The sequence below is a fragment of the Sinocyclocheilus grahami genome, unplaced genomic scaffold (assembly GCF_001515645.1).
Source record: "Sinocyclocheilus grahami isolate Dianchi unplaced genomic scaffold, SAMN03320097.WGS_v1.1 scaffold1030.1, whole genome shotgun sequence".
NCBI lineage: Eukaryota > Metazoa > Chordata > Actinopteri > Cypriniformes > Cyprinidae > Sinocyclocheilus > Sinocyclocheilus grahami.
In genome coordinates, this window is record NW_015506209.1 from 58,563 (window position 1) to 72,454 (window position 13,892).

Here is a 13,892-nt window from a genome sequence, read left to right on the forward strand (position 1 = left end):
TTTGATGCCCTGAAACCTGAGGACTTGCCTCTGATCATTATTTTAAGTAATACCCAGTGAGGGAAAGGAGAGAGGTACCAAACGGCTTAGAGGAACATTTATATTGAGGCACAAGTTCCCTTTTAATTTGATGGATTGCAAGTTCTGCTTTCAGTTGTGATGTTGATCCCACCTCAATTTGAACAGACAGATCTGTTTGATGGTTGCTACAGCTGTTCACATTTTGTCAGTGTTGTTATTTTATGTAGCCAAGACATAAGAATGTACCATTCAGTGAATCCACATAAGAGGGAGAGCTAGTTATACTTGAAAAAGAGAGAGAGAGTGGCACAAAGAGAAAGGAAAAATCCCATACAGTGCTGGAACTTGAAAAAGATACCGCAACTTTTAATAATACGTTTTAATAATAAGATTTTAAGTCAATATATGAGTGTTACATTTTAAACATATTATTGCCAACTGCACTTGGTCTATTTTTGCTTTTTGCTTCTCTGCCTCTTCAAGCAACACACAGTGCTGTTGTGTTTTACAATGAGTTTTTGAATGATCCGGTTGAGTAAATGATTCAATGACTCACTCATCAAAGGTCTTGTCCCAAATGGCACTTGCAGTCTTGCGGACTTACAATGGCCGCTGCATAAGTCCACAAGACAGTAGGTTGTCCCATTCGTCATTTTAGCTTCAGAAGGGTGCTCATGAGCGCCCCCTTTACACCCTCAAAGCCCGCACTGATGCGAGCTCTGCAGCAGACTTCTGCCCGATAGTCAAAGCGGCATTACATCACAAAATGTGGACTCAGAGAAAGACCACAAGGCTTTAGGGTGCAATTTGGGACAAGGCCAAACTTGTTTTGTTTTTTGACTGAATCAGCGTTTGAAAGAATCATTTGAATGTGAATGGTTCAAATGACTGTCAAGAAGTAAATTGTTACCTTCTACTATAGATGCTTTCAGAAAGAATATGAGTGATACAATATATTTCTTCTACATGTAGCTTATGTATATTATTAAAATATCTGAATTACTGTTGCAAAATGTGAAAAATGTGAATGACATCTGCTGGAAAAGAGTGGTTAAAATGATTAAACATATTTGATGTTTGACAGTGTGAGCTGTTGCACTGAACAGTTCGAAAGTATCTCTCTTTATATCTTTAATGTCATGTTGTAATATTTTTCATCAAAGAGCTGATGTCTGGATTTGAACCCGTCATTCTTTAAAAATAAGTAGGCTGCCTAAATCTCACTGTGTTCTGAAACATTTGACGGCATCACGTACAATCAGGTTGATCTGAGTTGCTCTAATCCCTCAAATTAAAATGTTCTCCCTCTTCTGTGCTATTCTCAGATCAGTACCAAATGCCTGTGTGTGCAAATGTAATGAGGGAGGAGAATTCTATAACTGATATAAGGCCTTGTAATCCCACTTTCGTCTAGATGTTAAATTCATTTGTAATTGCCCTTTTCCCAAACACAGGTCTGTTGCAGACGCTGACTATTCCCCTGACTGCACACAGGGACAATAAGAGGGGGATTTCTTATTTTCATCCCAATGAGACTCCAGAGAGCATAATAGATTTAATACAGGTGCTGAGCATAGGAGACAGACGGCAGCTGATTTGCAGTCTCAGGGATTAACATATTCTCAAAACATGAAGGACAGCCCCACAAGACATTCTGAATATGTTTTCATAATAAAAAGTCATTACTGCTAAGATGGCAGTAAGGGACAGAGAGAAAGTAGCCTACATAAACGCTAAACCATTATAGGCTACTACTCGTGCAGTGGTCTTGGCCTTACAAACATACCCTTGGAAATAACTATTTCGACAACAATAGGTAAAGCTGAAAGTATATATTTCCCTTGTTCGGGTTTAGTCCGACTATTGACCCATTTTTGACTTGCGTCCGTGTGTATCAAACATTTGACTCAGCGCACATTCATAATTGAACCTTTATGAAAAAATACAGTTTTTTCATAAAGTTTAAATTATTAATTAATTTTATAAATGAAAAAAATTGCACCAGGCCTAAATAAAAAATGTTGTTAACAGTTGTTGTTAACAGCTCAAATAATTCGCGCACGCGCGGTTGTTCGCACAAACTTAAAAATTGTGACAGACAAAAGAAAAACAGTGAAGTGTTCCCTTTTAGGAAATTAATTAGTTACCTTAAATGAGGTCATGTGCTTTATTTTTGTCATGTTATAATGTTTATACTTTTCTTTTTGACAGACAAAACAAAAACAGTGAAGCGTTCCCTTTTAGGAAATTAATTAGCCTACATTCAATTTCATACGCCAATGAAACAATTAACTTAAAATTACATAGTAAAAAAGTTTTGTCGAGAAACCTAAAAATGTAACTGGATTTATTTAAAAGTCAAAAATGATTTTTTTATTTTATTATTATTTATTTTAATATGTAAAAATTGTCTAACTTCTATTAAATTATAAGGATTCATAGAAAAAGCACCTTAACAGCCATCCGAACGCTCTGAAATAGGCCTACTTGATTCTTATTGGTCAATCGCGACATTCAGCGATCTGATATTTGCTACAGTTCTCCGTGTTCCATGGCAGCTTTGTATAGACCGCTACAGGACCGCAATACAGGAGCATAAACAAAGATACATAGTAGGCGCCTATCACTGCATCCACAAATAATGAAGGTTAAGCTTTAAATGCTAAACAAGTAAGCCTTCAGTAGTATTTATATTTGTGATAATTCATGTTCTTAAGATTACTTGTGAGCCTCTATTCTTTATCTAATATTTACACAATCAAAGCTTGTGAGAACAACAATGTGGCTCAGCAAGAAATGTGAAATGAAGATCTATGCAAAATAAAACCATACTTAAGACTCTTCATCTCTCCAGACTGCAGGCTTTACACGGCGTATGGGACCTCTTGTCGTAATTATTCTTCCTTCCATTCAAACTTGTCCTCCACAAAAAGACAGACACACTCGTGCGACTTGGAGAACTGTCGCTGCACGTATTGTAAATTGCATGAAGATGTGGCAACTGGCCTCAGTGTCCAAGAGCCTGTTGGTGCTACATACAATACTGTCCCTCCAGCCTGAATGCAAAGAAAGACAAGCCTTCGCTTAACAGAGAAAGATTCCTTGCACTGGCAAAGGCTTACTGGCACAGCACAAGCACCTTTTATTACCATCATAATTAATGACTCGCAGTGCCACAGATCTGAAAAGAAGAATCTTTTCTTTAAGGGAATTAAAAAGAGCAAAATGACGGCCAAAAAGAGCTCAATTAATAACAAAGTGGGCACAGCTCTGGGATAACACAAACAAGGCAAAACATCAGTCAAACGCACAGACATGTTGGATAAACAAATGCTTGATTCATTTCTGCAGCCCGATGGGACTACTGATTAAATTAGAAAGCTGGAGAAGTGACAGTCAACATGCTGGAGGATAAACAATGCGAGTGTGCTGTAGGGGGCAAAACAAAATGAAACACAGAAACAGTCAGTGACGTTTGACACAATTCTTGAGCCTCAGCTGGGTCAGCGCTGAACATATCACAACTCAGTGAAGAAGTGTTCCCTTTTAGGACATTTTAGGATTACTTACCTTGAATTTCATAGGTCAATGAAACAATTAACAAAAAATTACATAGTAAAAAAAGTTCTGTTGGGAAACCTAAAAATTTAACTGGTTTTATTCAAAAGTCAAAAAATAATTTAATATGTAAAAACTTCGGTTGCATAAGATATAAGAATTAATAGAAAAAGCACCTTAACATAGCAAATGCATATTTTCACTTTTTACAGTGTATTTTTAATGTTAACTTTTTAATGAATGAGACATTCATTTTTTCATGAAATAAGTCATTTGAAAATAATGTATTTTATATTTTAAAGTTTCTTAATTTGAGTTGTACTCATTTTTCCAATTTAAATAAATCAAATGAAACAAGTGGAAAACGTTTTACATTAATGTTAATTTGCTGCTTTGTGTCCAAACGTGAGAGTTTTTGATTTATGACATTGTGGTGACTGCAGGCCACAGGGAAAAAAAAATATTATAAATAGTAAATGATGTTTATCTGAAAGTGTAACAATGCAAACAGGTTTTCTGTAAGGGGCAGGTTTAGGGGATAGAACGTGTATCAAACATTTGACTCAGCGCACATTCATAATTTAACCTTTATGAAAAAATACAGTTTTTTCATAAAGTTTAAATTATTAATTAATTTTATAAATGAAAAAAATTGCACCAGGCCTAAATAAAAAATGTTGTTAACAGTTGTTGTTAACAGCTCAAATAATTTGCGCACGCGCGGTTGTTCGCACAAACGTAAAAATTGTGACAGACAAAACAAAAACAGTGAAGTGTTCCCTTTTAGGAAATGAATTAGTTACCTTAAATGAGGTCATGTGCTTTATTTTTGTCATGTTATAATGTTTATACTTTTCTTTTTGACAGACAAAACAAAAACAGTGAAGCGTTCCCTTTAAAAAATAATTTAATATGTAAAAACTTCGGTTGCATAAGATATAAGAATTAATAGAAAAAGCACCTTAACATAGCAAATGCATATTTTCACTTTTTACAGTGTATTTTTAATGTTAACTTTTTAATGAATGAGACATTCATTTTTTCATGAAATAAGTCATTTGAAAATAATGTATTTTATATTTTAAAGTTTCTTAATTTGAGTTGTACTCATTTTTCCAATTTAAATAAATCAAATGAAACAAGTGGAAAACGTTTTACATTAATGTTAATTTGCTGCTTTGTGTCCAAACGTGAGAGTTTTTGATTTATGACATTGTGGTGACTGCAGGCCACAGGGAAAAAAAAATATTATAAATAGTAAATGATGTTTATCTGAAAGTGTAACAATGCAAACAGGTTTTCTGTAAGGGGCAGGTTTAGGGGATAGAAAATATTGTTTGGTCAGTATAAAAGTAATAGAAGTCTATGGAAAGTCCCCACAATTCACAGAAACAAACACTGATGAACTCATGCTGGGCTTTTCGAGCAAAAAGCAATTCTGCCTGCTCTCCCCCTCTTGTGTCAAGTTTGCAAAGTCCAATTTTCACATAATATGAAGGTCGTGACTGAATCGGCACTGGTCTTGGTAGGACATAATGGCAACAGAACTGTAAATTGTTTTTGGGGGAGGGTTGGTTAAGGTGAGGGAAATTACCATTGAGCACCGATAACACAGTCAGGGACACTGACGAATAGAATAGATTTTCCATCTCAGTGTGTCACATTAGATTTTCGGAGGTGCACAGTGGCAGGTACATGTGATTAGTAACACTTTAACAAAGTAATAAACTTTTTAGTTTATCCATCTTGCAGCTCAAGAATGCAAAACGTTCCACCTGCATGATGTGAATGGAGAAAAGAAGAGGAATAATTTTGAGATTTTTTTGAAGGTTCAGTATCAACTTTTGTTGTTTAGTGTTTTATGTAAATCATAATTGTCTTTATTACATCATGCCGTTAAGACTCATATTTTCTGCTTTTTCTTCTAAATATTTATTTACTACTTTGCATCAATGTGTGGATTAAAAAAACATTTACAAAAATATGTAATACACTTTTATTTTTTTCCACATGCACATGTCAAAGTATAAAACTAAAATAGAATTTCCACAGGAGACCATCAAAAACATGGCTCGGCATCTAGAAAAATTGTCTTTGTGTATTAGAGTCTATACCCAGGCGTCACGCTTTGTTAAGAGCTGACTGCCTTCAAAAAGAAGGTTTATGTATGTATCTCTCCACAGAATGCAGCAGCGCCTGCTCATTATTTTCATTCTGTAGTATTTCGCCTCCATTTTGGATTATTATATGAATAAGTCCGCAAGCTGACTGTAGATTTCGCGAGCAACCTGTAAACAGGCTCCGCGACTTATCTCTTGGATTTATACCTGCATGTTCACCTTGAAATCCCGCCTTTTTTCCTCAGTGAGGTGAGATGGCACGGAGGATGCGAGAAATAGACGACGGGCGACATTAAAGAGAGATACGAATGAGACATATTGGTAGGGGGAAAAAATGTTGACTGCACCGAGACTTTTTTTCAATAGGGTGCATTGAGAGCCTTTTAGACCGAGCGGGGTTAAAACGACTCCCAGCTCTCTCACAGCTTAATTTTGCAGTGATGCTGGAGTGTGGAGATTAGAGTCTGGAGGCAAGGAGGGGCACACCGAGGCTTGGTTGAGGGATGCCAGGGTTACTATGGGGGACTATAATCTTGTATTAGGTGCCTGGAGACAGCAAATGAAAAACTGGGTTTAAAAAGGGAAACTTCACGTGAATTGAGTGGCGAAATAAAATTGTCTTACCCTATTGACATCTGTACTAAAAAAAAAAAATCTATTTTAGAAGAGTATAATGCTTCACAGAAGCAGTAGGCTATATGTCGAACAATGGAGTCTGTCAAAGGGATACATTCTTCTCTCTGTAACAATCTTCTGCTAAGCGCTCTACTTACCGATCCGGGTTATTAGGCAATCATGCGATCTGTCGGTGTAAGCTGATTGTAGGAATGTGGAATCCCTTCGGTGAAGATCAGACACCCGGACTCAGGTACATAATGTATCCTGGAATAATTATGGGATTTAAGGAGATGTTAGGCTTTGTAAGTGCTTTCTTTGTTACGTTTTCGAGAGGTTGACACCGCAGAGTTTCTAAAACATAATAATAACAGTCAGAGGGGACGGGGGTGTCGTGGTGAATTCTTCAGACATGTTTTAATCAGTCTGTACCTCGTGGCATGTTCATACCTCCAAATAACAACGTGTGAGTGACCCAAAATACTCATTATCATGAAAGCACCACGTCTCAGAAATTCTTTAAATTTCCCCTCACTGCAAAGTCAGTTCTTTAATTTTATTGATGATAGTGGTCATTTATTCACCTATTCATTTCACCTATTTATTCATCTAGGCTATGTTTTTTTATTATAATTTCAAATTATATATTTATTTAATTTAGTTATTCGATTTTTCAGTTTATGTTCATAATAATATTTGGAAAATAATGGCTGAAAAAATGAAAAATGATTCAGCTGTCCTCGATGTAATGTGGTCATAAAATGTAATTTCAAACATTTCCAACATTACTTTAATGTGTTTACAGTTGAAACAGTTTAGTTTCAGTTTGTCTTAGCCACATAAATTGTCTCTGAGGTTAAAACACTGTTAAGAAATGTGGAATAAGGAGCCATTGAGGCAAACATTAAATGTAAACACAGAATCCATAAATGTCAAAGACAGTTATTCAGAGACCATCACACTTTCTATGTAAATGGTATAAGACTTACAGTAAAAGTCCACTTCTCTCTACTAACTGTGAAAAATCTGATTCCCATTCTATAGCTCATTTTACAATGACCACAGAGACAAATTCATTTCCTCATGAATAAAAAAGTGCTACCAATTTAGTACATCCTCTTCCAAACGTCTGAAACATAAATTCACAAATCGCCCTTTGGCCATTCAATGGCTAATATCTGATTGTTTTTAAGTTCTTGGATAAATCGTAAGCTATTCCTTACATGAATAGCAGAGAAGCATATGGGAACGTATGTTAAAACCATATTTTATATTATAATTATATTGTAATTATAATATTACTTTAATTTGTTTAATAAATAATCTAATATAATGTAATGTTATAAATACATTATATTAGGCCTATTAATACAAATATAATATTTAATGTAATATACTAGATTATTTATTAATAAATATACAAATATTAAATTAACATAATATAATTGGTCATGTATGTATGACAAATTTCAGACATCAAATACTGATTCGATTATCGGCAATATATATATAGTATATAATATAGTAATATAATAAATGTGTCTTCAGTGTTTCATTCTTTCTTTCCGTATCACATACACAAATTTCCTTAAATGTATTTTTCTATAACAATAAATATATCTAAATAATATACAGTATAATAAATAAAAACTAAAAATAGGTTTAGCATCTATGATTGTCAAAGGACAAATAACTGTCATGACCATCCGAACAGCAAATTTGACTGTTTATGAGATCATCCCAGCAGCTGCTCCCCTAACAGTAATATTAGAAATATCTGAAATGATATTTTATGACATCACATTGTGGACAGCTGAATCATAAAGAGGATTCCTCAGTGCAAAATCACATTCCAGAAAGATTCCCTCACTGTGTGAATGCGTTGAATGAACCCAGATGGCCGCACTAAAACTTGTTTCAAATGTATGTTCCTTTAAAGATCTTAATTAAACACTGAGAGTTAATCCATCATCAGAGAGGTGCTCGTTTTGAGGGGAGGTGCAACGAACGCAAGCATGTTGGGCTGTTAATGCCATTACACACTGGCTGGTATTCAGTGCCCAGCCTTTAGTGCCCCCATAAGAAACGCAGTAAATTCCCTCAGGCCCTGCAGCTCTTCTGTGAATGCAGTGCTCTGAGAGTCTCTGTTGTGACACTGTCTGCAACACTTCACTCTATTCACTTCCAGCGCAACTCAATTACTGGAAACTGATATTTTTAGTATCTTAAATCACCACAACTGTCATGATGCTCTTGACTTCAAAGTGGCTATAAAAATACAGCATTGTTAAGATGGGGATTAAATCATGATTATAGCTGACAGCAACATCAAGCAGTGAAAAGAGTGTATATGATAAATGCCAATAGATTTTCATGTTTTAAGTATTACAGAAAATGAACATTTCAGATTAAAAAGCTCTTCATATATTTAGTACTAGATTGTAAAGCAGGCTTACACGATACTTCTTCTGGCCATATATCATCGAGTCAACTATTAAACGTGTAATAAAACGTTTGAGCGTTTTTAAATAGAAAACATATTTTAACATATATGCCCCATGAGCATATATTTGACTATTGCATGATCCATATAGTGGGTGTTGAGAAAGAAAGAAGCAATCTGTGTTTCTTTGTCCACTTTTTTGAGCTTTAATCCATAACAGATATGCCAGTGCTACAGTAAAGACACCAACAGGCTGAAGGTAGTAAATGCCAATACAAGTTCCCACTACGCTAGTATTTCATACAGCTGAATAAATTATGCCATGATAATATACACACATGCTGAACGGAAATATATCAAAGAAAGTTACATATACGCAAAAAGGTAAACAATGAAAGAATAAAGAGCAACTGAGGTTGAAAAGAGATTTGGGAAAGGTGTATCGCCCAGTCGGACAGTGCTTCAAATATCCCAAAGGTAGATTAATGCTTGCAGTAGAAATGAGTGCTATACACTAAAAACATGATTTTTTTTCACATCTCTTTTTTGTCTTTTTCATTTACTACAAAATATTGTAAGCGTTAAAATGGAAATGTCCTCAGTCTTAAGTTGGCACATGGTCACGTGTTCATGTTTAAGTTATTGTCCTGAATATATATGGCATTTTAGGGCACACTGGAGCACAGTTTAGTTTCAGTTCATCTTAGCCACAGAAATTGTCTCTGAGGTTAAAACCACTGTTGAGAAACGTTGAATAAGGAGCCATTGAGGCAAACATTAAATGTAAACACAGAATCCATAAATGGGGTCATATATTCCCTCTCTCAATGTAAAATTTTGGAGAATTTTTTTTCTTCAAGACAATTATTCAAAGACCATCACACTTTCTATGTAAATGGCATAAGACTTACAGTAAAAGTCCACTTCTCTCTACTAACTGTGAAAAATCTGATTCCCATTCTATAGCTCATTTTACAATGACCACAGAGACAAATTCATTTCCTCATGAATAAAAAAGTGCTACCAATTTATTACATCCTCTTCCAAACGTCTGAAATTCACAAATCGCCCTTCGGCCATTCAATGGCTAATATCTGATTATTTTTAAGTTCTTGGATAAATCGTAAGCTATACTTTCCATGAATAGCAGAGAAGCATATGGGAAAGTATATTAAAAGCCATAGAATGCTAAAATTGGCATTTGCCCATAAGGGCTCATTATAATGGTAATTATAGTGACCACAGACAAGAATTAGCCTGTGTTCATTGCAAAAAAAACTATAATGAAAACAATGTATTTTTGTAATTTGGTCATCATATTTCAGAACAGTGTATGTTTTTAAGACAAACCCATCATAAATAACACTGATAACCCTAAAACACTTTCCACCCATAAAGAGAAGGTCACAGACTGCTTTTTGCCCCATATCAAGGCTCCACCAACCCAGATGAAACACATTGACTAGCCCAGGTTTTGTGGAATGTCAGCATCTCTCTGTATATATCCATCAGAAATGTAATGCTACAAAGCAAGGCCCTGTGGTTAAAATAGAAACAGGAACTAAACATGAGAAAAATAAAAATGAAACATGTAAACAAAGAGTAATTACAATAGTAAATGCAACAGCAATAGGAACAACCACATTTATAATAACAAATATAATTATAATACCATAATTTTCTATAAACAACATGGTCCGAACAGTTTGGAATGGGCAGCAGCTGCAGCTGTAGCCTATGTGTGCTAACACTGGATGCCGACGGGCAGGGCTTTAGTGATTTGGGCTCAGACAATTGATGCTCATTTTCCCTCGGCTTCTTTCTGAAGCCCTGAAAGGGTCTCTTTGTTGTGAAAGAGAGAGGATCGGGATGAGTAAGAAGATGCAGCACAATAGTGTCTGTTTTTATGTGGAATGGCTTTTGTATTCACGCTGATATAGGTAGAAAGTCTAAGCCTGCTCGTGATTTTTTAACTCTTGGTCTCGTTCACTCCTAGTCAGATGGACCACGTGTGGGCGCTGCAGAAAGAATGGAGGGATGCTGGTGAAACAGATGAGTGGGTGTTCAGTTCGAGATCCATCAATACGCCTGTCCCGTCTCCACCTGTAGCAGTCCGAGCACAGCCGAGTGCTCGCCGAGCTTCATCCTTCTCTGTGTGGACAAGCTCACATTCTTAGCCAGGTAATCCACCGCAGCTACACACAAAGATAAAAACAATTCTTTCATTTCTCAGTGATATGAAAATAATATGCAACAGTGGCAACTTTTGCCTGGATCTGTGAAGTACATGCACTTCATACAGACAGTTACTTGAACTGTTACACAAGTTCAACGGTAAATATGTTTCTGATCTCATTAGAAAATAAAATTTGAAATAATATAGTATATTGTTTGGCATAATTTGTCTAAAATTATTATATTTTTTATTTTATATATATATATATATATATATATATATATAAACACTGAGCATGAGCAAAATAAAAATGAAACATGTAAACAAAGAGTAATCATAATAGCAAATAGGAACAACCACATTTATAATAACAAACATAATTATAATACCATCATTTTCTAAAAAAACAGATTGGCATATTCTGTCTAAAATGATTATATTTTGATTATATATAATGTACATGAGTTTATACAGACAATTACTTAAATACACTTATTCTATAATGAACAATTAAGTTAATTTTGTTTTTTGCAGCACTTAAAATAAAGTATTGGTGGTGTAACAGACTAGTCTCAATAAAAGAAGAAAGAAAAATGCCATTTGGCATAATTTATCTCAAATTAATTTCTTAATATACTGTTATAGCTTTGTAAAAATAAGCAATAAAAAATTAAGTATTATAAAAAAAACTTTGCCTGCCTAATGAAATCAGTGTGGTTTTTTTATATAAATAGATATATTTATTTTCTATATATTAACTTTTCACCTAGATTTTTTTAAACAATGATTAAGTTCTGGAAAATATTTTACAAATTTTTACTTCAGGGTTACACCACTTTACAGTTTTTTTAGAGCCGTTCAATCTAAATTAAAATGAAAAATTTTCATTTTCATTTAAAAAATGTATGAAATAAACATGAATACAAAGGTTATATTTCTACATTTTCCTCTTGGTCATCTTATTTGTAATTGATCCATATATGCAATTTTTTGAAAATTATGATTACGTTTGGGAAATATTTTATTACTTTTAACTTCACAATTATACCACTTGACGTTTTATAGTCTTTGAATCAAAATAAATTTTTTAAATGTATAAAAACCAAAACGCATACAAAGGTGACTTTTCTACATTTTCAACTTAGACAAGCTTATTTGTCATTGATCCATATAGGCATATACTTTGGTTTTAGTTTTGGGTTGAGTTTCAGAGTAGACACTTCACATCACTGTGAGCTTTCACAAACACACTGCGGATTCCAGCAACACAGAGCACCTGTTCCCCACTGTCACTCACTCCTGTCATAGCGAGTATTCCTCAGCACATTCCTCATTATGTCTGTCATCCTCTTCTCAAAATTCCACACTTCACATCACATAACATTATATTGTGACACACCAATCTATTCCATCCATCCATCTTCCCAAAAAAGCCTCCCAAATTGGCATAAACAAGATTTAAATAAATAAATACAGGCCTTTTTAAAGTTCTTTTGAACACAATCAGTTGGGGAAGAAAAGTTGAAGCTAAAACTTTTCAGCTCTACTGAGTAGATTTAGATACGAGTCCACTCGATTTTCTACGCCTGAGAAAACTGTTACTGTTGATCGAGATATGTATCTGTACGTCTGCGCAAAATGCAATAGAGCAAGAGGAGAGAGACGGCAGGAAGAGTGGCGAGATTCCCACCAGATAGGTGTAGCACACAAAACGGTGTGACTAACACAGCACCTGAGGGCACGGCTCGCATTGGATTGATCTGGAGTCTGGCTTCGCTGGGAGATCTTTATCAGGAGCACGTGTCGACTCTATCCTGCGGGCTAATCCAGGGTCAGAGGGCACCCAGAGTCCCGCTCGCAAGCCAGGACCTCAGCATTGATCTGCCTCCCTTCTCACACTGTTTCAATTTAAATACATGAGCTAAAGACATTAAGGACATTTGATTGGTGGAAAAAGACTTTTGGGGTTGCGAGGACAAACCAAGGACAGGACAGAAGTGGTGCGGTGCAAAAAACTGGGGAAGCTCCAATTAACCCCTCTAGCCACAGAAAAGGCCTCCCTCGCTGAGTCCAACTGGAATTGGTTTACTTATTAAGTTAGCACTGCGCTAGCTGTAACCTTCAGGTAATTATTTGCATAGACGTTTCCCATCCCCATCCTCAAAGCCGAAATGGAAAAAAAGGAAGTGGAAACAGTCAAGTGGAGGAGGTTAAACCTGAGGGCTTTGCATTTCGAAACTGACAGGATTGAGTTTGCGCTACTTGAGTGTTTCTGGAGTTGGCATTGCGACCACAGCCACTCCTTTTCTGACAAGTGGTAAACACAGTGATCATTTGATCAAAATGTCAACAGTAATGACAAAACGCATCACGACGGAGACGTCTACGATTAATGGATATAAAAAAGGCGAGCATTAGCGCGCTGGCATTAGCTGCTGGCACGTCAAGAGCCTCTGATGTTTTTTGGTCGGAGGCCCTTTGATTACCCCAGTCGAGGAGGTGTTATTTGAACCTCTCCTTCCTCTATTCATCATTAGCAGAAGTGTTGAGGCGGGGCAGAGCGAGGGTGCGCGCGGACGGTGCCAGACATCTGTCACTGTGACAGTAAGCGCCACACGTTAGCGTCTGTAAGCAAGAGCAAAAAAGGAAGCTGTCAGGGACGGCGGTACGTACGGTAGCAGCCGCATACCTGTGGGTGGGCTAGCTGTCTGTACAGGAGACACTGGTGCTGACAGCTAGCAGAGAGAGTAATCACAGCTCATTTAACCTCTCTCCCTCAGGAAGCCTTTCTCTGCTGTCAGCCCCATTTACTCCTTAAATCCCACTCAGACTGAATCTCTGCCTTCCCTAAGAGGAGAAGCGAATCTGCTCTCTGACACTCACAGTCACAGCCAACACACGCACCTCTACAAAGTGCACCCTTAAGCTGCCTCCCGCATTTCAATGAAATATTAGACAG

General features: G+C 36.0%; 1 protein-coding gene across 2 annotated transcripts in view; it reads right to left on the bottom strand.

Annotated features, from left to right (window-relative positions):
• Nucleotides 1-9,769: 9,769 nt before the first annotated feature.
• Nucleotides 9,770-13,892, bottom strand: part of LOC107565832 (paired box protein Pax-7-like) — a 73,124-nt gene continuing 69,001 nt past the window's right edge. For both annotated transcript variants that reach the window (XM_016251112.1, XM_016251111.1), the window contains exon 9: nt 9,770-10,952. In XM_016251112.1, coding sequence (XP_016106598.1) covers nt 10,837-10,952 — 116 coding nt within the window. In that variant the 3' untranslated portion in view covers nt 9,770-10,836. The remainder of the gene's footprint in view (nt 10,953-13,892) is intronic.